Raw genomic sequence first — 26,826 nt, forward strand, 5'->3', positions numbered from 1 at the left:
TCACGTCAGTCGAGCTACCAACGCAGCAGCAGCAGCAGCAGCAGCAGCAGTAGGGAAACGCTCAGGAAGGACGCTTGAACACAATGAGGCTCTGCAGTAGCAGCATTAGCAGCAACGCTGCAGTCTCTGTGCCAGTTCTTCCCTCTGCTCTGCCCTGCAGTCAGGGACAGTGGCTAGACTGCTAGCCTCAGCTGCACCACAGCTTCCTCTGCAGTGGGCACAGGGTGCTGCCAAGGAGACAACAGGGGCCCTTCACATCTCTCTGGGCCCTCCTTTTGCAGCCCTTTACCAAGAAGAGGAACTAACCCATCCTGTTTCCTTCCACCCTCCTCCCCCCCTCCATCCTCCCCCACCCCCCTCCTCCCTCCCTTTCTGTGTCTGTCTCTCTATATATCTCTTGTCACTCCTCTGTCGGCCGTGGCACTGCTCATCCCGCAGGTTTTCTTGAAGGAGGCCCTGGAGCAAAGGCTGGAGAAGGAGAGGGAAGAGGTGCGGCGCAGGGCTGGCATGGTGATCCGCGCCCACATCCTCAGCTATGTGGCAAGGTGAGGTGGTGGTGGTGGTGGAGTGTGGAGGAGGGGCGGAGGGATGAGTGGCAGCGACAGTTGTCAGTGTTTGTTTTGTAATAGAGGTGTACAGCCTGTGTGTGTTTGGAGGGGGGTTATGTGCATGCCTTGTGTGTGTGAGTGTGTGTGTGTGTGTGGGTTTATATGCAGTATCAGTGCATGCTGCTTTACAGATTGTCTAGTGCAATAAAGGTAAAACATTTATTTGATCTCATTAGTGAAATATGTCTTGTACATTAAACCTCTTCAAACTTGCTGACTCGCCAGTGGGTCGGTTATTACAAACTCATGCATTCGTCAAAAATACAAACTAAAGATACCAAATATGACTTTTGGAGAAATGTTTTGCACTCACTACAAAGTTCTTGCACTCCAGAAAGTCTTATGATCATAAACTCTGATTGCAATGCAGATCACTCGTACTCACTTTGATAATGATATTTCAGTCCCCAGACTGTCGTCAAGTAATATTTTCTTATATACCATTTTATTTTGAAAGTCTGAGGAATGAAAACTCATTAATAAAGTGAGTATGTGTGATTGACGGTGTACAGACTTATTAGATTCTTTCACAGTCAGAGATATGTGTACAAAATGATGCACAAAACATCCAGAATATTTCTACATGATATAAAAGAACACCAAAAGTCTTTGGATGAAATATTTGACTCATGTAAATGACAGTTATGGCTGTCTCGTGCGCTTGACAAGTATATCCTGAGAACACAGTGTGATGTACAGCTCGCGCCTCTTAGCTGGACAGATGTAGTTATCTTTGAGCGCTGTGAGCATGAACAAGGCTTTAATTTATTGCTACACTATCAGCAGTACAGTTGATGTCTTTACTCACTGAATAAATCTCCGTCTTTTCAGCCTTAGCAGCAAGTTTTACGTCTCTTCACTCTGCCTTGTCAGACTGGACATCCATCACTGTGGTGCTTTAAAAACCTGTACACGCAGACACCCCAAGGCATGAACTGTAATCTAGCCGCGCTCTACCTGCGCGCTGTAATGTCACGTACTGCACAGTCTTCCAAAAGGCTTCATTGGGAAGTATAATGAGACTGATGACAGCGTCCAGGTTGTGAGTTCCCATCCCTCCTACTAAAAGACAGAGGCTGGGGAAGTCCCCTTAAAAACACAAGTAAAGCCTTTGTATTGTTACATGTAACATTATCTCTGTCCTGAGACCAGTCAAGAGGCCATGGAGCGATTACTGTGGAGACTAGGCCAGGATAAGGGTCACAGACTCAGAGCAGTGTGTGTGGTCCTTTGTTAGTCATGTGCATTTGTGTGTGTGCATGTTTATATGTGTGTGTATTCAATGCATGCGCATCTGTGGGTGACGGGTCTTAGTCACAGGGCTAAACACAGCAGCCCACACGGCCACAATGGAACAGCACAAGCTCATCAGACTCCAATTATTGCACAGTTCACAATGTACAGGCTTTTTTACCAGTGTGTTTGTTTAAACAGAGAATGCCAGCGGGCTACGCCAACGTCACAAATATGTTTGTGGTGACACACGATGTTCTCAGATAGTGTTGGATTCGATTCAACAATGTTGTGTCTGCTGATGTGTGAATGTGTGCGTTTGGATTTTGTCACCAGGAAACAATACAAGAGGGTTTTGTCCAGCGTCGTCACCATCCAGAAGAACTACCGCGCTCACTTTTGGAGACGCGTCTACCTGCGTCTGCGCGTGGCCGCCATCATCCTGCAGAAGCATCACAGAGGTCAGCTGGACCGCTCCCTCTATCGCCGGCTCAAGGAGGAGAAACAGAAGCGAGAGGAGGAGGAGGAGAGGAGGAGGAGAGAGGAGGAAGAGGAGAGGAAGCGAGTAGAGGAGGAGGAGAGGAGGAGGAGGATGGAGGAGGAGAGGAGGAGGCAGCAGCAGGAGGAGGAGGAGAAGAGGAAGAGGGAGGAGGAGGAGGAGAGACATCGGCTGATGGAGGAGGAGAGGAAGAGGAAGCAGGAAGAGGAGGAGCTGAGATTGATGAAAGAGAAAGAGGAGGAGGAGAAAATGGCAGCTGAAGCAGACGAGAAAAGGTGAGTCACGTTTTGAGGACGAATGTATCAGGCAAATATTATTAATATCATTTATTTATCATGTTTTTTTTATCTTGTTTTTAGGAGCTCGCTGCTTAATGGTGTTTGTCAGAAGGTAGATATTTGTCACTAAATCATAAAAACATAACATAACCCACATAACAAAGCACATTATGAGTATTTAAATCCTCTTAGTTTCTCTGTCTTCCCTTGTCCCGTCCACAGAAGGAGCTGTCCCAAACTCTGTCCTACAGCCACACCTCTGAGGAGGAGAGCCGTCAGATGGAGGAGATCCTGCGGCTGGAGAGGGAGATCGAGCGCCTGCAGAAGCAGCAGGAAGACGGCGTGTCCCTTCTCGGGGATGTCTCTCACGAGGAGCTACGCCAGATGAGAGACGCCGAGATCTACAGGCTGGAGAAGGAGGCCTCACGTGTGGCTACTGAGTTCCTGGAGCTCCTGGACTTTGGTGGTTTAGAGCCATCCCTCTCAAGTGAGGAGAACCTCCACGACCCGACCGAATCTACAGCCCCTCTGGCCGAGGAGGAGGTGGACGAGGGTTTCCACGCTGAGGATGAGTGCATTCCTTTGCCTGACTTCCCTCCTCCAGCTGTGGTTCCTCTGGACAAGGAAGTGTTCCAAAGTATTCCCCCTCCTCCGCCTGCTTTTGCCGAAGCACTAATGGACAAACCCTGCTCAGCCTCCTCTCTTGGAGCGGCCAAGCTCTCCCCACTTACCCCCAACGGACTTAGTCATCAGACAGACTCCCAAACTTCCAGACCTCCTCTTCCTCCTGCTGCTGTAGTCACTAATGGAGAAAGGCGGCCTTCCCAGAGGGCCAGCAAGGGGTCGGACTTTGAGCCTGTGAGCGAGGAGCCATCCCACTCAAACCTGCCAGACACAGAGTCCGACTATGACCAGGAGGAGTTTGAGGAGGCTCATGGGAGCTCAGGTGCTAGCACCAATGACGGCCATATCACAGATGAGGAGGTGCTGCGAAAATCATCCTGCACCCAAAACAGCCTGGACTCCTTCAGAGGCAGCTCAGACTCGGTGAGAACTAAGAGCTACAGTTTGAATCCAGATGATTAATCGTTTGGAGAACCATCAGAGGAAGTAGATTTAGTTAATTTTGCCAAAACAAGCATTTGCTGTGATGTTTAAAAACATCTGACGTGACTTGAACTCCTTCTATTCCTGCACATTGACTCAACACCTGAACTGCATACAATATTAATTGTGCACATGTGCAAACCTGATTCGTCTCTTAACATATCGGCTCACGTTGAGATCACAGTGAAACACTGTTGCAGTTATTTGTTTTGGCTCTGCTGACGAGCATGTGAATCTCCTCCTTGTACTGCAAATCAAGCAGAGAGCTCAGACCTAACATTGTCAGATCAGCAAAATGCCAAAGGCAAATCAGGGAGTGTGTTTGTGTGTGCCAGACAAAATAACAAAGTTACTATGTCTGACTTCCTGTAGCCTTCAGAAAAAAAGAAAAAAAAACCCAACCTGTTCTTTCTTGAAAGTTGCCATACAGATGTGCCGATCTTAATATTTAGATATATGTTGCCCCTTTTGTTCATATAAATGGTAAACTCTGTTCTTTGTGTTTCAGTTCATTGACAGCGATGAGGACAATGATGGCTACGTGGACACAGATGAGGAAGTTTCCAATGGGAGGGTGAATCTGTTGAACGGCAGCGGGCCTCCATACTTCCACGGATACCTCTACATGAAGAGTGAGTAGCTTTACCAAATCACTGCCCAGCAGGCATGCAGAGGATTTATGCACAGCTGAGCGCAGCTTGTACGGTTGTTCCGTCGGTTTTAGAGATGTCTAACAGGCTTCCTTTGTTTGCTGCTTTTATATGTGTTTTAGTACTTGTATTGTCTACTCGTACTGCATATTTTTGTGAAATATAGTTTATGTCTGTGCGGTTGTTGGTGGGAGCTGTTTCCCTACTGTGATTTCCCATGAAACAACATAAATAAACATCCTTTCTTTCTTTCTTTCTTTCTTTCTTTCTTTCTTTCTTTCTTTCTCCTTTTGCTCTCTGTGCTTCTCCCTCTCCCTCTCCCTCTTTCAGGTGGTCTCATGATCCCGTGGCGTCGTCGCTGGTGTGTCCTGAAGGATGAGACTTTCATGTGGTTTCGGGCCAAACAGGACTCCGTGAAATCCGGTTGGCTTTACAAGAAAGGAGGAGGGATGTCCACCTTGTCTCGGCGCAACTGGAAGATGCGCTGGTTCGTCCTGCGGGAGTCGAAGCTCATGTACTTTGAGAATGACAGCGAAGAGAAGCTGAAAGGAACCATTGATGTCCGCACAGCCAAGTAAGGGTTAAACATTGTGTTTTTCTTTGTGTTTGTTGACTTGTGTTGAAGGTCTAAGGTTTGGTCTACTTTCTGCAGGGAGATAGTGGACAATCATGAGAAGGAGAATGCACTGAATATTGTGACCGACGAGAGGACCTACCACATCTATGCAGAGTCTCCAGAAGATGCCAGGTACATCATATCCATATAATGTATAGAAATAATCAACAAACTGCTTATACACTGTTTTACTTTGTCAGCATCTCTCTGTAAACAGTGATGTGTGGAGACAAGTTCCCCCTTGTGGTTGCCAGTGGAAGTCCATGGTGTAATTTTCAATTACATGTTTGCTGACTTCTCCTTTCTGTACTCCCTCTGACCCCATCCAGTGGTTGGTTCAATGTGCTGAGTCGGGTCCACAGCGCCAGCCCGGAACAGCTCATGGAGATGCACCATGAACAGGCCAACCCAAAGAATGCAGTGGTTAGTACTGCTTTACCTCTCTGCTGCCTGGGCCCCAGCCTCAACTCCAATTTTTTTTAGTAATAATAATGGAGTATGTAACCGAATCAGCTGAAGTTTGATGGTCCAGATTTGGATTGTATAGTAATTTAAGCTGAATAAGCAGAATACACACACACTGGTGCATCATTGTTCACTTTTATGATTGCAGTATCATTAATAGCGTTTACAGATTTGGAAATTAAATGAGCCAGAAAAAGTACAAAGAAGCTAATAAATACATAAAGTACAGCTAACATATAAATCCCCATTTACTTCCCTTTAATCTACCCTCTTAAGGGGTCAGGATGCTTCTAACAAAGAGCTTAACATATCTATGAACAGTGTCTGAAACCCAGACAAACCTACATCTTTCTGACACCGGAATTTGGGGAGTGTATCTTGAAGATCTGAAGATCCTTTCCCAGTAATCTTAACTCCAACCCGCCTCCAACCTTGGGACATAGGACCCTTGGAACACAGGCGTCACCCTGGAATTTTGGAGAGCTGCATCCAACATTTTTTTGTAACTTTCTGAGACCGATAAAACCAAAAAAAGCTGGCCTGTTATGCAGTGATTGCTCGTGAGTGGAGGTGGACTGGCAGGATTTCAACTTCCCTCCTCCACTTTTCATAGGGCGACACGGAGAATAAATACAAGGAGAGACTGTCCAGAAAATTATCATTATCCGTATTTGTGCTAACTTACCACATCTCACATCTCTCACAGTCCACACTGCCTTTGATCGGAACAGCTATAAACATTTGCCTTCAGACGTGGTTGGGTGACACATTGTACAAACTACTTCCTTTTGGACATACCTTGGCCCGACTCCCTTTGGATCCCCTTAAACTTCTAACCCCGACCGTCATGAATCCAGTATGCCAAGTGTTACTGTTTTTATATCTCCTTTATTCCAAGTATACTCAAGTATTTATTGCCCATTTTATGACTTTATTAGTGAGATTACAGAAGACAGACGACAGGAAATTAGGGGAGAGCGAGATAGGGAATAACATGGATCAAAGGACTCGAGCAGAGACGTTACAATTCATAGTTGATGGCCTAAACCACAAGGCCATTAGGGTGACCCCTGACCAAATAGTATTTTTAAGTGAATCACACTTTCAATATAACTGGTTTGTGTACCATTTGGTGCTGTTTACTGCATCAGTTTAAGTTAACTTTGTTAGTTTTAATCATGTAATAGTAATACAACTTTCTTCACTTGTAACTTGAAGAACAACCAATAACTTCACCCCTCCTTTCTCTGCTCAGGGCACACTCGACGTGGGCTTGATCGATTCGGTTTGTGCATCAGACAACCCTGACAGGTGAGGAACTCGTAATAAACCTAAAAGATGTATTCAAACTACAATCTAGGTGGTATGACGGCATGTACACAACGGTATAACAACGTGCGTGTTCTGTTTCACAGACCAAACTCGTTTGTGATCATCACGGCTAACCGCGTGATCCACTGCAACACAGACACACCTGAAGAAATGCACCACTGGATCGGCCTGCTGCAGAAATCCAAGGGCGACTCCAGAGTGGACGGACAGGAGTTTATAGTCAGAGGTACGCACTCTTTGAGAGGTTGTTCTTGTACTTGTATGAAAATAGCTGACGTGATTCTGCACAGAAAAAACAAACGTGTTGAACATTTTGGCGAGAAGGAGATATTAAAAATGATGAATACTTAAGGAATGGGAAACATTTGCTCTATTTATTTATCTTCTCTCAGGCTGGCTACATAAAGAGATGAAGTCGGGAGCCAAAAGCACGTCTCTGAAGCTGAAGAAACGCTGGTTTGTTCTCACCACTAACTCTCTGGACTATTACAAGTCGTCGGAGCGCAGTGCCTCCAAACTGGGAACTCTGGTCCTCAACAGTCTCTGCTCTGTGGTGCAGCCAGATGAGAAGGTCTTCAAAGACACAGGTCAGTTCATGGTTTAGTGTCCTAAACTTTTAATAAATTGAAGCACCCTAATTTCTCACCTGGTGGAGCATGTGCCTCTATCTTCTGCTGCCCTGACCATATACAATATTTGCTGAGAAACACTTATATATTGAAACATATTTCTGATTTAAGCTCTACCGAGAAGTCATTTTGTCAGTTTGTAATTACTCTCTGCCTTGTTCACACAGGTTACTGGAATATAATCGTCCATGGTCGTAAACACTCCTACCGTCTGTACACCAAAATGCTGAATGAAGCCATGCGGTGGGCGAATGCCATACAGGGTGCAATAGACAGCAAAGTTCCCATTGAAACGCCAACACAACAACTCATCAGGGACATCAAGGTATAAAAGGATTCGCTTGACTAACTGACTCTATGTTGCTCGTGTCATACTAAGTACATACTTAGTATACTAATATACTAGTATATACTAGTATACTAAATACTACTACTAACTGCTAGTCTGTGTGCCATGCTATGGTATGTGTGTCTTACATGACAATTTCACGAATAATTCTGCATTAACACGAGGGTGTTGATATTTTTTTTTAACTTCTTTTCAGTCGTGCAAACCTTTGGCAGGGACGCACACTGTAGTAAAGTGAGGTACTCACTGAGTGTGTGCCGTGATCTTTTTCACTTTGCCTCGCCTGCTTCAAAACACTTCTTTCTCCTCACATACAACTGTTTACTAGCTTCAGTCATCACTGATGTTTGTACTCTATTACTTTTCCAAATCTGACTTGATTAACTTACTTGAATACAAACTTTTCACCTATTTACGAATGCTTAAAGATAATTCATGATAAATTTACTTTAAGATCACTGATCCAGTTCTCTGTCTGTCCAGGAGAGCAGTTTGAATGTGGAGGCTGTGGAGCAGACATATTGGAGAAACCCCATCCTGAGATATACCCAGCATCCTTTGCACTCCCCTCTTCTACCTCTGCCCTATGGAGATGTCAGCATCCATTGTGAGTGTTGCAAACTCAAACTCAAATACTTGTGGATACTTGTAGTCTCAGTTTCACAACATAAAAGCTCACTAGCTAGAGAAATAAAACCTCCTACACACTGGCAAGTCTGTCAGTTTTTGATTTGTTTCTATTTAGAGCAGGTATAAAGTGAAGAAACTAGTATAAAATTAGAATCAAATTCCCCCTCTCTGTCCGTCTCTCCCAGTGCAAAAGGAAAAGGGTTACACCAGCCTGCAGGATGAGGCCGTGAAGATTTTCAACTCGCTGCAGGAGATGGAGGCAGTGTCGGACCCTGTACCAATCATCCAGGGAATCCTGCAGACCTGTCAAGACTTGAGGCCATTAAGAGATGAGGTTTACTGTCAGCTGATCAAACAAACCAATCACGTCCCGCACCCCAACAGTCCTGCCAATCGCGCCCACTGGCATCTCCTGACCTGTATGAGCTGCACCTTCCTGCCCAGCCGAGGCATCCTACGCTACCTCAAGTTTCACCTCAAAAGGTGCGGTGTATTTTTGCGACACATTAATCCGTAACAATCCTGATGATCACAGTTGAAACTTCAAATGTTAACTGTGTTTTTTTTTGTCTTCAGGATTAAGGAGCTGTTCCCTGGTACAGAGATTGAAATGTTTGCCCATTTTATTGGCGAGTCTCTGAAGAAGACAAAGACCAGAGAGTTTGTTCCCTCTCAAGAGGAAATCATGGCACTTCTCACCAGACAGGAAATGACAACCACAGTCTACTGCCACGGAGGAGGCTCCTGCAAGATCTCCATTAACTCACACACCACCGCTGGAGAGGTAACCATTACTACATGGGCTACTATATTTGCTTCCTATTCACACAAACTCTTAAAGAGATATTTTGACGTGAACATACTGAGCATTGTGATCTTGGCTTGCTTTGTCCAGGTGGTGGAGAAGCTAATCAGAGGTCTGGCTATGGAGGACAGCAGAAACATGTTTGCACTCTTTGAACACAACAACACTAATGACAGAGCAGTGGAAAGCAGGGTACTTGTGGCTGATGTTTTGGCTAAGTTTGAAAGGTATGCTTCATATTATCATTTCTATTACATACTATATTTGTGATTATAAATTCAGGGCCCTGTTACCAAAAAATGCTGGTTTATATCGATAGGAAAGGACCAAAACATAGATATGTAAGTGACAGACTTGTGTCTTTCTCACCAGACTGGCTGGCAGCGAGGAAGGTGAGGAAGACGGCCAATGGAAACTCTATTTTAAACTCTACTGCTTCCTGGATGTGGAGAGCATGCCTAAAGAAGGAGTGGAGTTTGCATTCATGTTTGAGCAGGTGTGTTTTACTCCTTGTGTCATGGTTTATTGAGATTCTTTTTGATCGCATGTTGCAGCCAGTGCTAATGATGTTTTGCCTTTCTATCAGGCCCACGAGAGTTTGACTCGGGGCCACTTCCCTTCACGAGAAGAGACCCTGCAGCACCTGGCCGCGCTACGGCTGCAATTTCTACACGGAGACAAGGCACGGGTCACCTGGAGTCTGGAAAACGTCTACCCCGTGGGCCGCCTGCGCAGTCGCATCCTTCAGTTTACCAAGGTGGGTGGAGCCTCGGGGTCTGGCCAAACTCTAGAGCGTCGGAGGACTAGTTTCCTGGATGGGACCTTGCGACGGGGGTTGAAGACAGGCTCGATGAAGAAGCAGCGCATGGAGGAGGAGCAGATGTTGGAGATGTGGATAAAAGAGGAGATGTCTGCCACCAGGGCGAGCATTGTGGAAAAATGGTCCCGTCTGAACGGTCTGGACCAGCATCAGGCCATGCTCAAATACATGACCATCATCAAGGAGTGGCCTGGGTATGGATCCACACTGTTTGATGTTGAGGTAAGTTTACTGAGTTTTCGACTGTGACACTGATGAAGATGCTTGACACACACACACACACACACACACACATGTTGGATGATGTTCATGAGTTCCCCTGTTTGTGTCTTTACAGTGCAAAGAAGGAGGCTTCCCTCACGATCTCTGGTTGAGTGTGAGCGCTGAAAATGTGTCTGTCTACAAGAGAGGCGAGCCAAAGCCTTTGGAGACCTTCCCATACGAGCACATCATTTTCTTTGGTGCTCCGCAGCCTTGCACCTACAAGATCACTGTGGACGAGAGAGAAATGTTCTTTGAAACACCACAGGTACGTCATTTTTTTTCATTGCTTGAATTTACTTATGGAAAACAAATATTACAAGCATCTGTACATCTTTGCTTCACTTCTGTGCTGACCGTGTGTTTCATCTGTACATTTCTGCAGGTTGGAGAGATCACAAAGATCATGAAAGCCTACATAAACATGATCGTGAAGAAGCGCTGCAGTGTGAAGTCTGTGTCCAGTTATGGAACCAACTGGATCAGGTGATCAGGTCACTTGACAGGACACAAAAATGTACTCAGCTACAGTTCACTTGACGGAAAACAAGATAAAGCATAGAGAGAAGACGCAGAGATGGAAAGAGATCATGTAAACACTTGGATGGATATTGTGTTTCAGAACTTTTGACTGGCAACAGCATCCAGAAAGACTCATTTCTGTAGAAACACAAGTTTACTGCTTGTGGCAAAAAAACAAACAAAAAACATTCAAGCATCTGTACCATTTTAAGCTTTACAGTTGTCCTGAGTGTTGCTTCCCTCCATGCAGTCTCCAAAATATTACTCGTTCTTATTAGTTACAGCGGTCATTTCTCACATCTTACTTGAAATGTACTTCAGGTATCTTTTTTGTGGATTCTTTTAACTATCCAGAAGAATCAGACAGAGCTTTGCACTCTCTTTTTTCCCCCCACTAAATCCTGTTTCACACAATTCAAAACAGACATCCCATTCAACATCTGAATCAGGACTTCCAAAGGATTTCCAAAAGTGTACATTTTCTTTAAAATGAGTTTCAGTGACAAACATACCTTTTACTCAAGTGTTATTTCTACAGATATTGCGCCCCAGTGTAATGAATGTTCTCCTGGATGGAGATTCCCTCAGGTTAAAGCGTAATATAACTGTCCCAGGGGAGATTATCTCCCTCATCATGCCTTATTTAAGTTTTTATTTTAGCTGTTGTGGACTCAGTGCATATGCACCCTTTCAGGAATGAGATATACATTGTGGAGTGTTTAGTATCTCGATCAGTGGTAGTCATGGCTTCCACTGGCACATTTGCCTCTTATAAGTCAAATAAATGCAGCAAACAAAGAAATTCGATAACCACTGCATCAGTGGAGATGCAATGTCTATAACCACTGCAGTCAAGTATTTTCTCGCAAGGCACCGAGTTTATAAAATCAGTCGAACTATTTGCGCTTCCATCCCAAGAGTACTTTGAGTTGAGTTGTTTTATTGTGTACTGACTCGAGGGTATGTCTTTGAAACGTTTTGTAGCTGAAAGAGATGTTCAATGATGTGTTTTGAGAAAGGATATTGCTTTTTCAGTGTCTAAAGCTTGTTTTACTGGGGTTTTATTTCAGTGATGTCAAAGGCCATGTGAGGGTAGGGTATTTATTTATTGAAGTGTCAGTGGATTGAAAGAATAAGGTGTGCTGGAAATGTATTGATGCAGTTGTCCCGGTGCTTTTTCTTTTTTTTTTTTATATATATATATTATTTTTGCATTCAGGGACACAATTAGATCCAGATATAGAGAAGTTACTATTGCTTTCCTCCATTTTGTGCCCTGTTTCTGAGCTTTTGCCAACATAAAAATAACCTAAGTGTGGTCAACACCCAACATGCTCCTTGTATTATCTAACCTGAGGATACGTCCGCTCCTCTACTGTAAATGAACACAAAGGAGTCAAGCCTCTGTCAGTTAACTTACAGTATAGTTCACGATAAGATATGGTCCAAACATAATGAGCTTAGTATTTACCTCACATCGCATCACTGTCTTCCATTGCTCTCCAATCGTACTCACTTAGGCGATCTGGTCAGCTGCCGGCGGCCAAACCAGAGACTGATCTTGCCGTTGACGATGACTGTATTTCTGAGATTTCTGATTGTTTTGAAGAAGAAAAATCAGAAAATGTTTTATATCAGAATTTAAAGATGCTTTAATAAATTATTGTATTTCAAAAGCTGTTTTGTGTCTTATTATTATTGTGTTATATTCTGTCACGTCTTCCAGTAAAAAAGTAAAAATCCATCATTATGAGACAGTTAACACCAATATTAGGCTAAACCCCAAAAGCTGGAATTTGGATAGGTGCGCATGTGGCCTTATACTGGCTAAACTCAATTTTGTGGATAAAATAAAAACCAAAGAATGAAATTCATGCATTGCTATGTTGTGTCATAGCTGACTGTACATCCACAGAATTCATTATTATGTCCTAACATGCATGGTACACCCAAGATAGCCCTGCTGCCTGCCTTGTGGTAACACCAAATAAATGACCAAATTAAACATTTGTTGTGTTACATGTGTGTGGTGCGTTGCCTCCTTTTAAATTACATGAACTGATTCAATTAGTGTTAATCTTGCACTCACTTGTAGATGAGGGTGACTGATGATAATATGTCGCAGCATACAAAGACAAATCTATTGGATGTTTTCATCTGTAAACTGAAGCAGCTCAGGTTTCTCACAAACTCCTCAAATGTTGCCATGAAAATGCAGCAGACAACATACTAATCTGTAGTGACATAGTAATGTAATAGTAAGAATAAGAAGATGAATAAGAATACTGCATTAAAGTTGAATAAGATAACATGTTGAAAATGGCTGGACATTGAATATTGTACTTTTTTCTTTCCTTTTTTTAATCGTGGATTAAAATATTTTTTGATTTGATAAAAAGAAAGGAAAAACTGTTAGCTATATTTCTCTTTGTTTCATGGACAGGAACTTTAAAAAATATATATATTTTTTGGTTTCAAAATATTTAAGATTTTTTTTAATACACGGTTGCACCAGATGGCCGCCCACCATGAGATTTCTGACCCTTAAGGGAAGTTTTTCCTCACCACTCCCACCCAAGTGCTTGCTCATGGTGGGCATTGTTGGGTCTCTGTAAATAAATGTATTTAAAAAAGTATGATCTAGACCTGATCTGTATGGAAGGTATGAGATAACTTCTATTGTGATTTGATACTATATAAATAACATGTAACTGACTATGGAATAACAAATGGTATTAATCCATTTATAGATTTGCATTTGTAAATGTTAATAAGTTGTTAGTAAATCAGTTGCAGTTGCTCTGCAGCCTTTTTCCAGAGGGGAAATAGTTTACATCAATGCTGAAGGAGATTTTTTTCTTTTCTTTTTAATGGCTTAAACTGATATATAATCATTAGTAAATGATTATTAAAGTCATTTATTGCATACAAAGGGTTAAAAAAGGAAGGCTTTGTTGAAAATTAGCACCGACTTTATATCTTTTATACTTTTATACTTTTATTTCAGACATTTCTCTCTGCAGCTGTTTCATGACGTCAGCGTCAGGAGTTCATGACGTCAGCCCTCGTAAAGCAGGGGTCCACCCTTCAGTTTGACTCCTCAGACTCGTTAGTTTCTTCCTCATTTCCATGCAGTCGATGGTTTCCACTCGTCCCACCATGTCGGGAGTTTGCAGAGCTTCAGTCTTTGTGTCGGCTCTGGTTTTCTGCGCTGTTTTTCTAACCACAGAGGCGCAGACTCCTTCTCCAGCTCCGGGTAAGTTTCTTTTTTTGTTGTTGTTGTTGTTGTTGTTGTTAGGTTTTAGCTGCTGTGCTTTGTTTTGTCCAGCCAGAGTCAGATCAGGAGACTGTCACATGACATGAGCTAAAATGGATTTTCTCTAATCGTATGAACAAAGATAATCATCTCAATTCATGGTAATGATTCGCCTAATTATGGACATTAGTTTTATTGTGCAGGAAGTAAACTTCAGCCTGCTTTTTTCTTATAGCAAATCAGTGTAGTTGCACGAACTCCTACTGTAAGATCTGATTGCTTTATTTCCTCTCTTGTAAGCAAGTTTGAAGCTAAAATGCAACTTCTCTCTGTTCCAGCTCCCTGTGCATTGAGCTCCAACACCACTTGTGCTGAATGTCTGCAAAATGTGGCAGTAAGTCAAACCAATAAAAACACCAGAACACTCTGTAGTTTTGTAAGGGATGCATTACTATAAATACCAAAAGATAAGATAAGATACAAAGCTCAGTGTTTTTTTGTTTCAGTGTTTATGGTGCAGCCCAACCAAACAATGCCTCGACTACCCAGTGGGAAACATCCTGCCCCCCAGGAGTGTGTGTCCACTGAATGATGCACGGTGGGGGCTGTGCTGGGGTAAGAACCTTAAGGCCTGCAAGTATTTGTGATATTTGGGGTTTGTTTGATGTTTGGGATGTGTGAAAGGCAGGCTGTAGTTGTGACTGTGTTTCTTTCCTACTTGATAGTAAAGTGAATACTTTAGAACATTAAGTCAGGAATTTGTGTGTGTGCATTTATCATTTTAGAAGTCAGTCAGTCATGAAATTAGTCGTTAAATACAGCCTAAATATAGAACTTTCTTCAGAAAGACTCATTAGATCTTCTTACTGATCGATTACTTAACTTAATAATGATTTAGTGACTAATTATGGCGCTTATTCTCCACAGAAGAGCCATAACAAACGTACTGCAACCGCCAAGTATCTCACTAAAGTCTAAAGAGTACGGAAGCCATTTTAGTCTCTTTTTACTAGGATTCATAGTGTGACACATGGCTCGTCGTTACATTAGTTTCACTTCTTCCTCTTTTTCTTTGAATTTCCAGTAAACTTCCAGATTTTGATCATCACCATGTCAGTGCTGGCTGCCGTCATCGTCATTTCCATTCTCGTTTGCTGCCTCTGCTGTTGCAAGTGTGAAAGGACTGGGTAAGCTTTAAGTCACATGAAGTGTTAGCTGTGAAATCTGGCTCAACATGGAAGGAGGAGGACGGCGGGGCGGCGGGGTCGAGAACACAATGGGTTGTTCTTCTGCGAGGCCAGGCTGATACCGCCGTCTCCAAAAGCCTGCCAGAATTTGTAATTGCGGTTTAGCTCTGAAAATAACATTACTATTTCTATTATGATGTGCTTTAGCCTCTAAAAACTAGTTAATTTCATAATGGGTGTTGGTTTAAAAGGAGATAATGATGTATTGTTGTTTAACTGACTGTTACTTGTGCTGTATTGGCTTTGAATCTCACAATCGTCAGTAAGATTGTAAGATTTTATTTACAAAAACTTACCTATGATGACAGGGTACATGTTTTTACATTCCAGAAACCAGCGAGAAGACGCAAAGGCGGAGCGACAAACCCGTCTGAGGAAAGCCCGTCAAAAAGAGAGGTCAAAAAGTGATTCACCTTCTGTATATTCAGAAATAAATCAGACTTATTAATTAATTATCATTCAGTCAGTAAACATATAATCATAAACAGTCTCTCCTACATTTGGCACTATACACTCATCAGCATGTAGATAAACACATATCTATACTGTACAAGTTGCAGGATATTTTATTTATATATATTATATATATATAAGATATATATAATAATATATATATATATAATATATATATATATATATAGTGTTGTTGTAGTTGTATAAACAAGCAAAACAAACAAAAAAAAATACAAAAAACTAAACTTACAACCACACAGAGAGGATCACAGTTACATCCAGGAGTATGTTTTACTTTTTTACTTGACTTAACACACTTTAATACAACAGTTTACAGTATCATCAATTAAATCATAAATCTTACATTACAAGTCTTCATGTTTAAACTCAATCCATTTTTCACATCAACACATCTTCTTTCACTCTCAAAGAATAAGTCATTTTTATCCATCATGAATATTTCCTGTCCTGTATCAAACTTCTTACTCTCCACACTATTGTTTATTGTCTATCGTGGGCAACTGTGGCTCAGGAGGTAAAGTCTGCATGTCGAAGTGTCCTTGGGCAAGGTTCTGAATCCCAAATTGTTCCCTGCGCCATTGGCGTGTAATTGCGTATGAATGGTTAGCTCCTAAAACTGATGAGCACCTTGGATGGCAGCCATTGCCATCAGTGTATGAATGGGTGAATGAGATATGTGGTGTGAAAGCGCTTTGAGTGGTCAGAAGACTATAAAAGCGATACCTAAGTACAGTCTATTTACCATATTGTTTTTAAGTAAACATTTCAACGCATCACTGATTTTTAGTCTTATTATTGTTCTGTAAGTGTCGTGTAATGTAATTTGATTGACTGTCAGGATGCAAGTGGTTGATGTTTTCACATTATCATTTTCCCCAGTTTTTCTATCGTTTTTGTAAAGTTATTTATAGTTTGAAATAAGGCCTTTTTGTCATATACCATCGGCATACTACAGCAGCGCTTTGTGTTGATCCTCTAACATCGTAGGCTCGGCTGTGTCCAGTGTTCTCTGTTGTCTAACAATTTGTCTTTGTTTCTTTCCCAAACAGGAGGACAGAAATGCAGCTGAGACACGATGAAATCAGGCAGAAATATGGTGAGACACACTTCTTGTTTGCGTGGTTTGAGTGGGTTAATGAATGTAAATGTGGAATATCAAAGATGCTCGAAGATTTCACTCAGCTTTGTTTACATGCACAGTGATAAAACAGCTGAATGAAAACAGTGAGTACAAACGAGGCGGGGGTGAAGCGATAAGATGGATACAATAAATTAAAGATAAAGAGATTTGACTTTGATGATCAAAACAAAAAAGTAACAACAGACTCAGTAGTGCCATCTACTGAAGAAACTTTACAATGTACATGCCTGATGCACTGATTTCTGGAAGTTTGGGAGTTTATTGCTTTAAAGTTCTGTTGCTTTTTCCAGGTCTGGCAAAGGATAATCCATACGCCCGTATGGACGATCATTAAGAAGAATGTCAGCTATGATTCTTGAAAGAACATCCCTTAAGATGATCGTACCGATGCCGTACATGATCCATATGTAGCCTGTGATAAACTGTGATTATCTCAATGGATTTCAGTGAGTTGGTGTCCTCACCAAGATGCTCTGAAATCATTTTGACTGTGTGTGCACTATATTTCAAACATGATCTCGTCACCTAATGTTTCATTTTTTATACATGTTGCTCTCTGTCATTATGCTAGATTAATATACCTTTAATTCTGATGTAAATGATTATAGGGAAATCCACTCAGTTAACTTGTTTTTCTGTCCACCGTGATATGCAAAAAATGCAGTATTTTATGATTTCTACTTCTTATGAGCATCAGTGCATGTAGTGCTTCTTTTATAATTAGCAGTTTCATTTTTATACTATATTTGTAATACACACAATTTTACTGGTTGTCATTCATGTCTAAGGTACAACATTTTATTTTCTATGAAGGTTGATTCATAACATGTAACAACATGTACACGTTATTTTGTTTGTTTGTTTGTTTGCTATTTTATTTGTTGACAAATATCAGAATGGCAAACTTTATTGGATAAAGTGTTCTTGAACTACATGTGAGGCGTTCAATTCTTGTGTCACTTTTGTTAAAAACACATTTTGATTTAAAAATTAAATAAAGAAATACATTTTTAATTAGATTTTTTTTTCCAAATTTACAACTACCTTAATTCCCTAGGCCCACCTCACCCAAATACAAACGTAGAAACAAGACGAGCCAGCCAAAAAAATGTCTTTGAATTCTGTATATTGTTTCTCTTCTTTCCTTCGGTTAGGCTTTTTGATTCAGATATAATACATACATACATGATTAAAGGTCCAGTGGTAAGATTTAGGAGTATTTATTGGTAGGATGGAATGATATTCATTATTCTATCACCATTAGCGTATATGAAGAAAAATTGAATTTTTGTCTTAAAATAGCTCTTTATATTTACACAGAGAGTGGGTCCTCTTCCATGTTGAACCTTATTTTTGTACAGTAACACGTTTACAAAAACTGGAACTTTTGGGACCCTTGCATTCTTTGCCTGGTTGGTAATGCAGCTTTTGCGAAGGAAGGCGGGCCAAGTTTCATTCACCATAGATGAATTAGTTCTTCTGCAATTATGTCTTTCATACCAGAGAGCCCTATTTGAAACTATGAACATAAACTCATGTGAAACCCTAGTTCTAGTCCTCTATACTGTGCAGTTGGATTCAATAATCCACCTATTATCTTTACAGTGATAAACAAATGGACCTGACTGTACACTGACAGCAGGCAGTACGTGGCGTGAGGCAGACAATGATGAGCTGTGAAACAATAACCAAAGTGTCTCTCCATTAACTGCAGTGTAAAACAATTGAGGTTAGTGCTGCCTGACACAGCTGATGGTGACTCACAGCACAACAATAAAAAAGCGTAATGCGTTGATGGCATTCTTGTCTGTTACAGTTTAATATCTCTGTGTCTTCGACTGCTCAACTCAAGTATTATATTTATTCTTTGGCCTTGTGCTTTTTCCAGGAGGCCTCAGCTTCAGTCATCTTCACAGGCGATTTGGGGAATAGGACAAATAAAACAAACTGTAGCATTTCACCAAAACACAGCACATATATTTTTAAGAGTCTGTGCATTAGAAAGCAGTGGGGGTCTCGATGTATGGGTGGAGGGGGCACCTTGCAGCTGCATCTCTGAGAGGTCTGGGGAAATATGAGAGGCTTTAGATATCTCCACGAGGAAATCTAAAATGCAAAGGAGATGCCAAAAATAAAGGCAGCACAATCGGACCACTGTGCGTGGAGGAGACTCACAGGGAGTTCATTTGGCTGCACAGTTAAGTAACATCTGTGAAATGAAGTCCTCTTAAAAAAGAGAAGACTCGTGAAGTTATGGCCTTCACAAGGCTGGAGTGGAGCAACAAATGTGTCTTTGTGTATTAATTTAGGGGACGGCGATGTGTAGATTTAGCAGAGACGAGCATGATCTTCTGAATCTCAGAACAACAATGCCCTCTAATGTATGTAAAGTGTATCACCCACGCTGGATCAGAAGTCTCTGTATGACACAAGATAACTTTCTTGTAATATTTTCAGCTCATTCCACAACTTTTCCAGGAGAGACTAAACTAAAACCATATAATTGTGGGCTTGGACAAATTAAACTCTGTTCCAGGGTTTCCACATAAATAAATCAGTAGCCACGTTCGTTTTATTTGCACCTCTGGTTATATAAGACAGCGACCGCAGATAAAAACCACCTCCTGGGTTAGAGATGACCTTTCATTAAGCAACCAGCCGTCCTCCTTTTAACCTTTTAATGCCTGCATGTTCATTTACACCCAAGTTATAAATATTTCAAAAACTTCTAATTGTGTTAGCTAAAAATATTTATTTATAGCAGCTCCACACAAATGGAAGGTGATATATAATTCAAGAGGCTGAGTATCAAACTATATTTATTGTATACAGTATCGGGAAACAAATAATGTACAAATAAAAAAAAAAAAGTGGAATATCTGCCAATGCCACACTTGCAAATCTAACAAATGTTACTTAAACAAAGGCGGACATTCTTAGAAAACAAGATTTCTACCAACCACGAGAGTCAACACAAAAAACTAAGTGTCAATATCGTTTGGATAGATTGATGTACAAACTTATTCAAATTGCAGCACAGCATTGACTATTTGTTTATACACTGAAATATATATACACTTATTGAAATAATATATATAAGCTTAGATGAGATCACTCAATGTCTTGACTGGTTATGTGAATTTTTTTATTCTCAAGTCCTGAAAATGTGGAAGGAAAAGACAAAAATTAAAACATTGAGAAGTGTTCTCCTGCTGTGCAACAACAAACACTGTTACAGTCAGAGTAACCCTTCACGTCGACAGTATTAACCTTTTTATAAAAGAACACTATTCATTTAGCTTTTTGGTCCAGAAACATTACTGTCTTTATTTACCATTCAGTTAAATCTGTGTTGAGGGTGACAGTATTGAGGTAACCATCCATATGGATCTCGGCACAAGCATTTTTTTCTCTCCTTAGCAAATGTTGAAGGTAAATGGGCATGGATACAAATTATTTAACTTTTCAGATAAAAACAAAACAAAACAAAAAAAAGCACTACTAAAAGTTACACAAATGTCATGCATTCTTCCCAACTATGCAGAGAAACCACAGGCTCCTTTCCAGCAGCGTCCCCCTATAGCAATCATCAAGTACGTGAATTAAAAATTGTTGACCCATCCTGACCTGCAACAATCCAGAGAACTTGAACAAGAAAGGAAAAAAAAAAAAAAAAAAAAGATTTTGGCATGTAGTTCAGTTATGGTTTGAGACATGTAGGAGGTCATCTCAACATCAAAAGAACTTTTTTTTTGTTTTCATTACGAGCCATATCTGATCTGAGATGTGTCCCTGCCTTGGACAATTTCAAAATCATCCATTTTTGTGAATAAAACATGTTTCTTCTTTTTAAAATATTCCCTGCATCTCAAAGTTTGGATTTGGCCCAGAATGAAACAAAAAACAAACAACATAAAACAACTGTACAATTCTTTTATGTTGCGATGAGCCTGACATTTAACCAAGCACAGGAGGGGGGGGAAAAAGAAAAGAAAAAAGAATCAAATAAAGAAATTAACAATTACAACATGAAAATAGTGGTGTGGTTGTTCTTCCAAGAGTCCACATCCCGCTTAAGAACAGACTCCTCCTGTCTGTTGTTGAAATACATCATAGTGTCCTCGTCCTCCATCTCCAGCTGTAACAAACATAAAATTCATTCATTATTTAAGAGCACAGAAGTAAGTGATTAATCTACGGCAAATATATATTATTGGTACCGACAAGCAATGACCCTTGAAAAATCATAAGCTGGCATTAAATGTCCAGTTAATTAGTTTATGTAGTATTATTTATTTTGGTTTTTATTCTCTGCTCCATCTACAGTTCCTGATTCAAAACAACATTTTTAGACAAACATTTAACCGCTGGCTTTGATGATTAAAAATATAGTTTTTCACTTTGATACACTGAGATGACACCCATCCCTGTGACATGGCATTTTCTACCCACCTACATATATTTTACACAGTTTTAAAACAACTGCTCAATATTCAAGCAGCTTTGAAGAAACTGGTTTGTCATTTTGGAAACATTCCCAGATTTGCCTTCGTGCACAGTTTTGATATAATCTACAACACTTCTAATGTCCGCAAGCTAAAAAAAAATTAAGCTACAGTCAGCTGGTGAAAAGTGTAGCATCAAGACTGGAAATAAGGAAACTGCTAGCCTAGGTGTATCCAAATAAACAAAGTCCATGTACCAGCCCCTTTAACGCTTGCTGTGCATATCTGTGAGATTATCAGAAGACTGCTTACTTTCTGCAGCTTCTCCATCAATTTCAATGTCTACTGAATATGGGCCAAGAAGTGAGGAGTCAAATATATATACTGTGCATCATCGCGGCATCACTTCACCGATGTCACTTTAAATAAAGGAAAACACCACAAAAAAGGCTCCAGCTTTCACCAACCTGTGCAGGGTGTCTGTTTCATTAATTGGCTGTCCGTCAAACCTAAACCTTATCTACGACATTGACAATCCCTGTAAAAAAAAAAAAAAAAAAAAAAGCATGTCAGTGAGATTTTGCACACGTTACATCAACAAAACACATAATACAGTTTATTAGGGGCAGCTGTGGCTAGACTGGATCATCCACCAAGCAGTTGATCAGTGGTTTGGTCCTGGCTCCTCCTGTCTGCATGTCGAAGTGTCCTTGGGTAAGATACTGAACCCCAAACTGCTCCTTGAAGGCCTCGCCATCAGTGTATGAACGTGTGTGTGATGAGATATGTGAGTAAGTGGTAGGAAGGCTATAAAAAGCTAAAAGTGCAGCCGATTTTCAGGAATTAAACCGAAATTTACAAAACTGAAGGTCGGTCCTAACAGCGAACTTAAATACGTGTGGGAGAATAATTTTAACAGAATCTCGACTAAAGACCAGTCAAATTCTGCTAACCCATCACATGAACACAGCACACTGCTTACTGCAGGGCTACTGAGGCCACGCCCCCTACATACATGGTGCATTCCTCCATCACATGCACTGATGATTTCCACAACTTGGACCACACTTGGAGCCTGTGGACTACATAAGCAAGTAGATTTTGATTATTATGGAGGTAAATTATTTGATGTATGGGTTTTAATGTTTTACTTGCAAAAAGCACATGAACATGTACAGTAGATAGCTAGATAATGAAGAGCATTTCATTGACCATTTATGAGGCTCTCTTGTCATGATGCTATCTTAATTTCTATAATTACTATGAATATTTCCAAAACCACCCCCCCCCCCCCTTAGCTTAAACCCCCATGGAAAGTTTCTGGAAATGTTCCACCCCTTAACGACCATATATGATATATTGTTATTAAAAATAAAATTATAAAGTTCACATGGCTTAGCACACAGGAAATAAAAGGTTTATGGCTCAGTCTTTCAAAATAAAACTGATTAGTCAAGTCAACTATTGCAGTGCTGCTCAGTATTGAAATTTTGTTTCCCTAACCCACTGCAAACAGCAATAAACATGACACATAAAATATAAGTAAAAGATGTAAAAAATATATACATATAAATAAATACAAGCTAAAAGACATCCGTTAATTAATTATTCACAGTCACTGCACATTCTCCTTTCTTACTTTGCTCCAATCAACACTGCCAATTGGGATAAATAACATCTCTAACTATCTATCTATCTTCTATAGCACAGTGTAAACAGAATTATCAGCATAAATTAAGTATGTATGACTATATAGCAGTATGGAATATTCAGTAAAGATACTTATAGATCCCCGAAGGGAAATTATTTTTTTAACATGCATTTCAGCTGAACACAACACAGACTTTTGGTCCATGCTGGATTTGAACCAGCCACCCTCCCTCCTCTCTCTCTCTCTCTCTCCTAAGCCAAATCCCTGCGCCTGCAGATATATTGCACAACACAGGTGTAGGACTTACCTGTCTTTCGCCAGTACGCCTTCATTAGTTTGCTGAGCGGAGTATGCCTTTTGATTTTGAACTGTACGACCGACCCATCCTGACCAGCTACCTTGAGGTTGATGTGGTCGTTCTCCGTCTTCACTCCTTCCTGCAAACAGGGACACTCGGTGTAAGGCTTAATGGCGACACCATTCATCCAAAATAATAATAAAAAGAAAAATAGGGGTGTGTTTAAAATTAAGATAATTAAGTAAGAAGACATTTTCAAGCAAACACCCATTCAAGTCGTCCTGCTCTCTGAACACCGGCGCTAACGAGCTCTGCCCGTTTGAGGCCACGGCAAACTTAACCAGCCGAGCTAACTCCAGTTAGCCACATTTACAGGACGAGCTTGTCCTTTGAGGCGCTTTCACCGTCCAAACAAAACAAAACATAAATAAATAAAAAATCACACAAACACGTACCCAGCTCGGGTTTTAGCTCGGTTAGCATTAGCACGCTAGTCTGCGTTTAAAGTGGCGCAGAGAGCCACAATGGCGCAAACGGAAAGGAAACCAAATCATTCATTCTGCTACAGACGACGGCAAACGGATTACACCGGGTGTGGTTGTAGTTCAGCAGGTGTTGTAGTAGTTTTTTTTTTTTTTGGAGGAGGCCACAATACAAACACACACAAAAAAAAACTGTGCGCCGAAGCCGAAAAGATCCGCAAACCTTTTGTTTTCTCCGTCGACCCGCTCAAATGCGGCTATCTGCGTTAGCAGCGTGCTAACGGTTAGCGCACAACGTTCAGCCGTTAGCCGTTAGGAAATAAACCGCACACGCGTTACTGACCTTTGGCTTTTCTCAGACATTGTGCTGTTTTCCAGAGGATTTATTAATAACGTGGAGACCGACCGACTGCTAACGATGAAGCGGGATTATCAGTCCCCTCCGGCTTCTCTTTTTTTTTTTTTTTTTTTTTTTTTCTTTGGACCAGGAGCGCGCACACCCACATTTAAAATGTAATTCGACCACAAGGTCCGTGTTCCACTCCTGCTCACGGGACCGCGGATACGGGAGCGCGCAAGCTAATTTTGCGCGTGCCCGCGGATAGGTAAAAACAAAAGGGGCCCCTCTGCAGAGAAGATCTCTGTCTAGACCAGTGGTTCTTAACCTTGTTGGAGGTACCGAACCCACCCAGTTTCATATGCTCATTCACCGAACCCTTCTTAGTAAAAAATAAAATATGATTTTTTTTTACTGGTGCACAAAATGAACCGTGCATTAACATCACCTTGTTCAAATAACAAAACCAACACAGTGCATGAACTCACAACAACTTACCTCAGTGTGACTTCTGCTGTTGCCTTTGAGAGACCAGTTCAGATATGCGTGGCTTCACCTTGGCAAGTGCCAGTCTCATGTCATTTTCACAGCACAAAGTCTGTTCCTTTTCTTAGTTTTTATGTCCAGCATCCTCAAAAACGAGTACTCACAAAATATGTTGTAACAAATGGTATAAAAAATTCCAGGGCGGAGGCTCCACCGAACCCTGAGACCGACTCACCGAACCCCTAGGGTTCGATCGAACCCAGGTTAAGAACCACTGGTCTAGACCAAGAGCCTTCAACCTTTTTCAGCCTGAGGACCCCTTTGGACCAGAGACAAACAGAACAGGGACGCCCACATGTAATTCATTTTTTTTAATGTGGCCTATAATAACTTTTTATTCACTTTAGTACCTATAGCTCACATTATTTAGTAACATTATTGATTCTGTGTAATTTCAAACAAAGAAACAAACTGCTGTGTTTTGCTGGTCACGATATGAAAGACTGCATCTTAGAAGAATTTATTTAGTATATAATTCTCACAAATTATTTTGGTGAAAATTGTCAATTTAATGTCAAAAGAATTAGCGGACCCCCAGCCGTACCTCTGCGGCCCCCTAGGGGTCACGGACCCCTGGTCTCGAACTAAACCAGACCAAAGATCCAGATATCCAAGATAGATAGATAGATAGATAGATAGATAGATAGTAGATAGATAGTAGATAGATAGATAGATAGATAGATAGATGATAGATAGATAGATAGATAGGTGGGGCTGGAGTGTTCCCAGCTGACTTGGGCGAGTGTTATTCTTGCATTCTTGTATTCTTGTATTACAACACAAGACATGGATGGCAGGGGCGCCGTATAGGGGGAAAAGTTAGGACATTCGAAGGGCCCACGACTGACAGGGGCCCAAAAAAATAGGTAAACACCAACATAAAATTATTAAACCATCATCATTGAGTATTTATTTCAAATTAATATGAAATTATTATCTCTTTGTTTTTGTGTGTTTTGGGCAGTAAAAGTTAAATAAAAATGGCCTTTAGCACATTTTTTGGTGGCTTTTAATCTTGTAAATCTTGTAAACTAATCAACTGCACTACATACTGTATGCAGACTTGCATGCATGTACAAATCCAACAGTAATATTGTGCTAGTATCATTTGTTTTTTTGTCATGGGGCCCAAAATTTCTGGCGGCGCCCCTGGGCATGAGGCAGACAGTTTAAAGTGACCACAGAATGAATAGAATTAAAAGTCTAAGGAAGGGAAGGAAGAACATATTCCCTCCATGCATTGTACAATTTTATTAAGTGCACAGACTCCCTGCACAGAGTCTGATGGCAGTGGAACAATGACTTCCTCTAGCTGTCCTTCTTACAGTGGCGTTGCAGGGTCTCTGACTGAATCTGCACTGCTGCTTCATCGAAGGTCATGTAGGGATGTGACTATTATCCATTAAGAAGTCTATGGACATCCATCTCTCTACAGCTGACATGACTCAAAATGATTTTGAAGAATAAGGATTCCTCGTGAGGTTTTATAGACTTGTTTGAAAGCTTCTATATGTCCTGTAAACATGACCCCAAATCCAACAATTCTGGACGGGGATCCACAGTTGTATTATTGAACTTACATGTTTGCATGGGTTTTAGACAATGGTCGATTCAGAAAGGTTGTTGCATATATTAGAATGTCATACAGGCGTGTTCTGAACTTTTATACCATGTTAGACATTAATCCTGCAGCGTAGGGCGGCCATGTTCAGCTAGAGACAGTTCATACAGAAGGAAGAAGACTATTGACTGTCATTGGATCCTTAACAGAACCGGCTCAAGAACCTGAGCTCATTTGGTGTTAAAAGCGCTTGCCTGATCCTAATTCCCTTCATTTCTATCTCACATCAGATTTAAACTAATCACGATCCCCTAGTTTAATTTCAGTCAAATTTTAGTTTGATATGTTTTGAATTATTTATTTAATAATAAGAAAAAAACATTTCAGAGATTCCACGAAGTACCATTACGTGAAGGTCACCCTACTCTCACAGTTTGAGAATCAGTGTTACTATAGAATGTGTGAGGATTTCCTCAATAAATACCAGATGAAAGTGAGAAGTGAAAGCAGACTGAATTGATTCCATGTGTGAATTAAGTTTTTAGGTGTTTTCTGAGACAATAAAAAAATAAAAAAAAAAGACC

The 26,826-nt window shown here is 40.9% G+C and overlaps 2 protein-coding genes and 1 pseudogene across 4 annotated transcripts in view; 2 read left to right on the plus strand and 1 right to left on the minus strand.

Annotated features, from left to right (window-relative positions):
* The window catches only part of myo10l3 (myosin X, like 3), a 52,545-nt gene extending 40,065 nt beyond the window's left edge, over positions 1-12,480 (plus strand). Inside the window, exons 22-41 of one of the 2 annotated variants that reach the window (XM_019259852.2) lie at positions 439-545; positions 2,178-2,615; positions 2,700-2,730; positions 2,811-3,665; positions 4,234-4,357; positions 4,706-4,949; positions 5,028-5,123; positions 5,321-5,414; positions 6,712-6,767; positions 6,872-7,014; positions 7,181-7,375; positions 7,585-7,742; positions 8,250-8,373; positions 8,582-8,879; positions 8,973-9,180; positions 9,292-9,428; positions 9,574-9,697; positions 9,788-10,243; positions 10,359-10,550; positions 10,668-12,480. In XM_019259852.2, coding sequence (XP_019115397.1) covers positions 439-545; positions 2,178-2,615; positions 2,700-2,730; positions 2,811-3,665; positions 4,234-4,357; positions 4,706-4,949; positions 5,028-5,123; positions 5,321-5,414; positions 6,712-6,767; positions 6,872-7,014; positions 7,181-7,375; positions 7,585-7,742; positions 8,250-8,373; positions 8,582-8,879; positions 8,973-9,180; positions 9,292-9,428; positions 9,574-9,697; positions 9,788-10,243; positions 10,359-10,550; positions 10,668-10,772 — 4,185 coding nt within the window. In that variant the 3' untranslated portion in view covers positions 10,773-12,480. The remainder of the gene's footprint in view (positions 1-438; positions 546-2,177; positions 2,616-2,699; positions 2,731-2,810; positions 3,666-4,233; positions 4,358-4,705; positions 4,950-5,027; positions 5,124-5,320; positions 5,415-6,711; positions 6,768-6,871; positions 7,015-7,180; positions 7,376-7,584; positions 7,743-8,249; positions 8,374-8,581; positions 8,880-8,972; positions 9,181-9,291; positions 9,429-9,573; positions 9,698-9,787; positions 10,244-10,358; positions 10,551-10,667) is intronic. The other variant, XM_019259853.2, reaches the window with a different exon arrangement.
* A 1,402-nt stretch (positions 12,481-13,882) lies between these two features.
* On the plus strand, positions 13,883-17,856 carry pttg1ipb (PTTG1 interacting protein b). Of its 2 annotated transcripts, none has more exons than XM_027291327.1 (7): positions 13,883-14,060; positions 14,399-14,454; positions 14,567-14,675; positions 15,145-15,247; positions 15,638-15,711; positions 16,831-16,877; positions 17,213-17,856. In XM_027291327.1, exons 1-6 carry the CDS (start codon positions 13,934-13,936, stop codon positions 16,848-16,850), a joined length of 489 nt encoding a protein of 162 aa, XP_027147128.1. In that variant the 5' UTR covers positions 13,883-13,933; the 3' UTR covers positions 16,851-16,877; positions 17,213-17,856. The 2 variants fall into 2 exon arrangements, with proteins under 2 accessions (XP_027147128.1, XP_027147127.1); XM_027291326.1 differs by having other exon boundaries at positions 13,887-14,060; positions 15,638-15,703.
* Positions 17,857-20,687: 2,831 nt separating this feature from the next.
* Positions 20,688-23,799, minus strand: LOC113748178 (small ubiquitin-related modifier 3-like; annotated as a pseudogene).
* Positions 23,800-26,826: the final 3,027 nt, after the last annotated feature.

The sequence above is a fragment of the Larimichthys crocea genome, chromosome XVIII, assembly GCF_000972845.2.
Source record: "Larimichthys crocea isolate SSNF chromosome XVIII, L_crocea_2.0, whole genome shotgun sequence".
Taxonomy (NCBI): Eukaryota; Metazoa; Chordata; class Actinopteri; family Sciaenidae; genus Larimichthys; species Larimichthys crocea.

Excerpts from the sequence above, each read along its gene's own strand:
- pttg1ipb (XM_027291326.1), top strand. The coding sequence starts at position 13,934 with ATGCAGTCGATGGTTTCCACTCGTCCCACCATGTCGGGAGTTTGCAGA. Across the intron at positions 14,061-14,398 it reads GACTCCTTCTCCAGCTCCGG|CTCCCTGTGCATTGAGCTCC; the intron begins GTAAGTTTCTTT and ends TCTCTGTTCCAG. Across the intron at positions 14,455-14,566 it reads AATGTCTGCAAAATGTGGCA|TGTTTATGGTGCAGCCCAAC; the intron begins GTAAGTCAAACC and ends TTTTTGTTTCAG.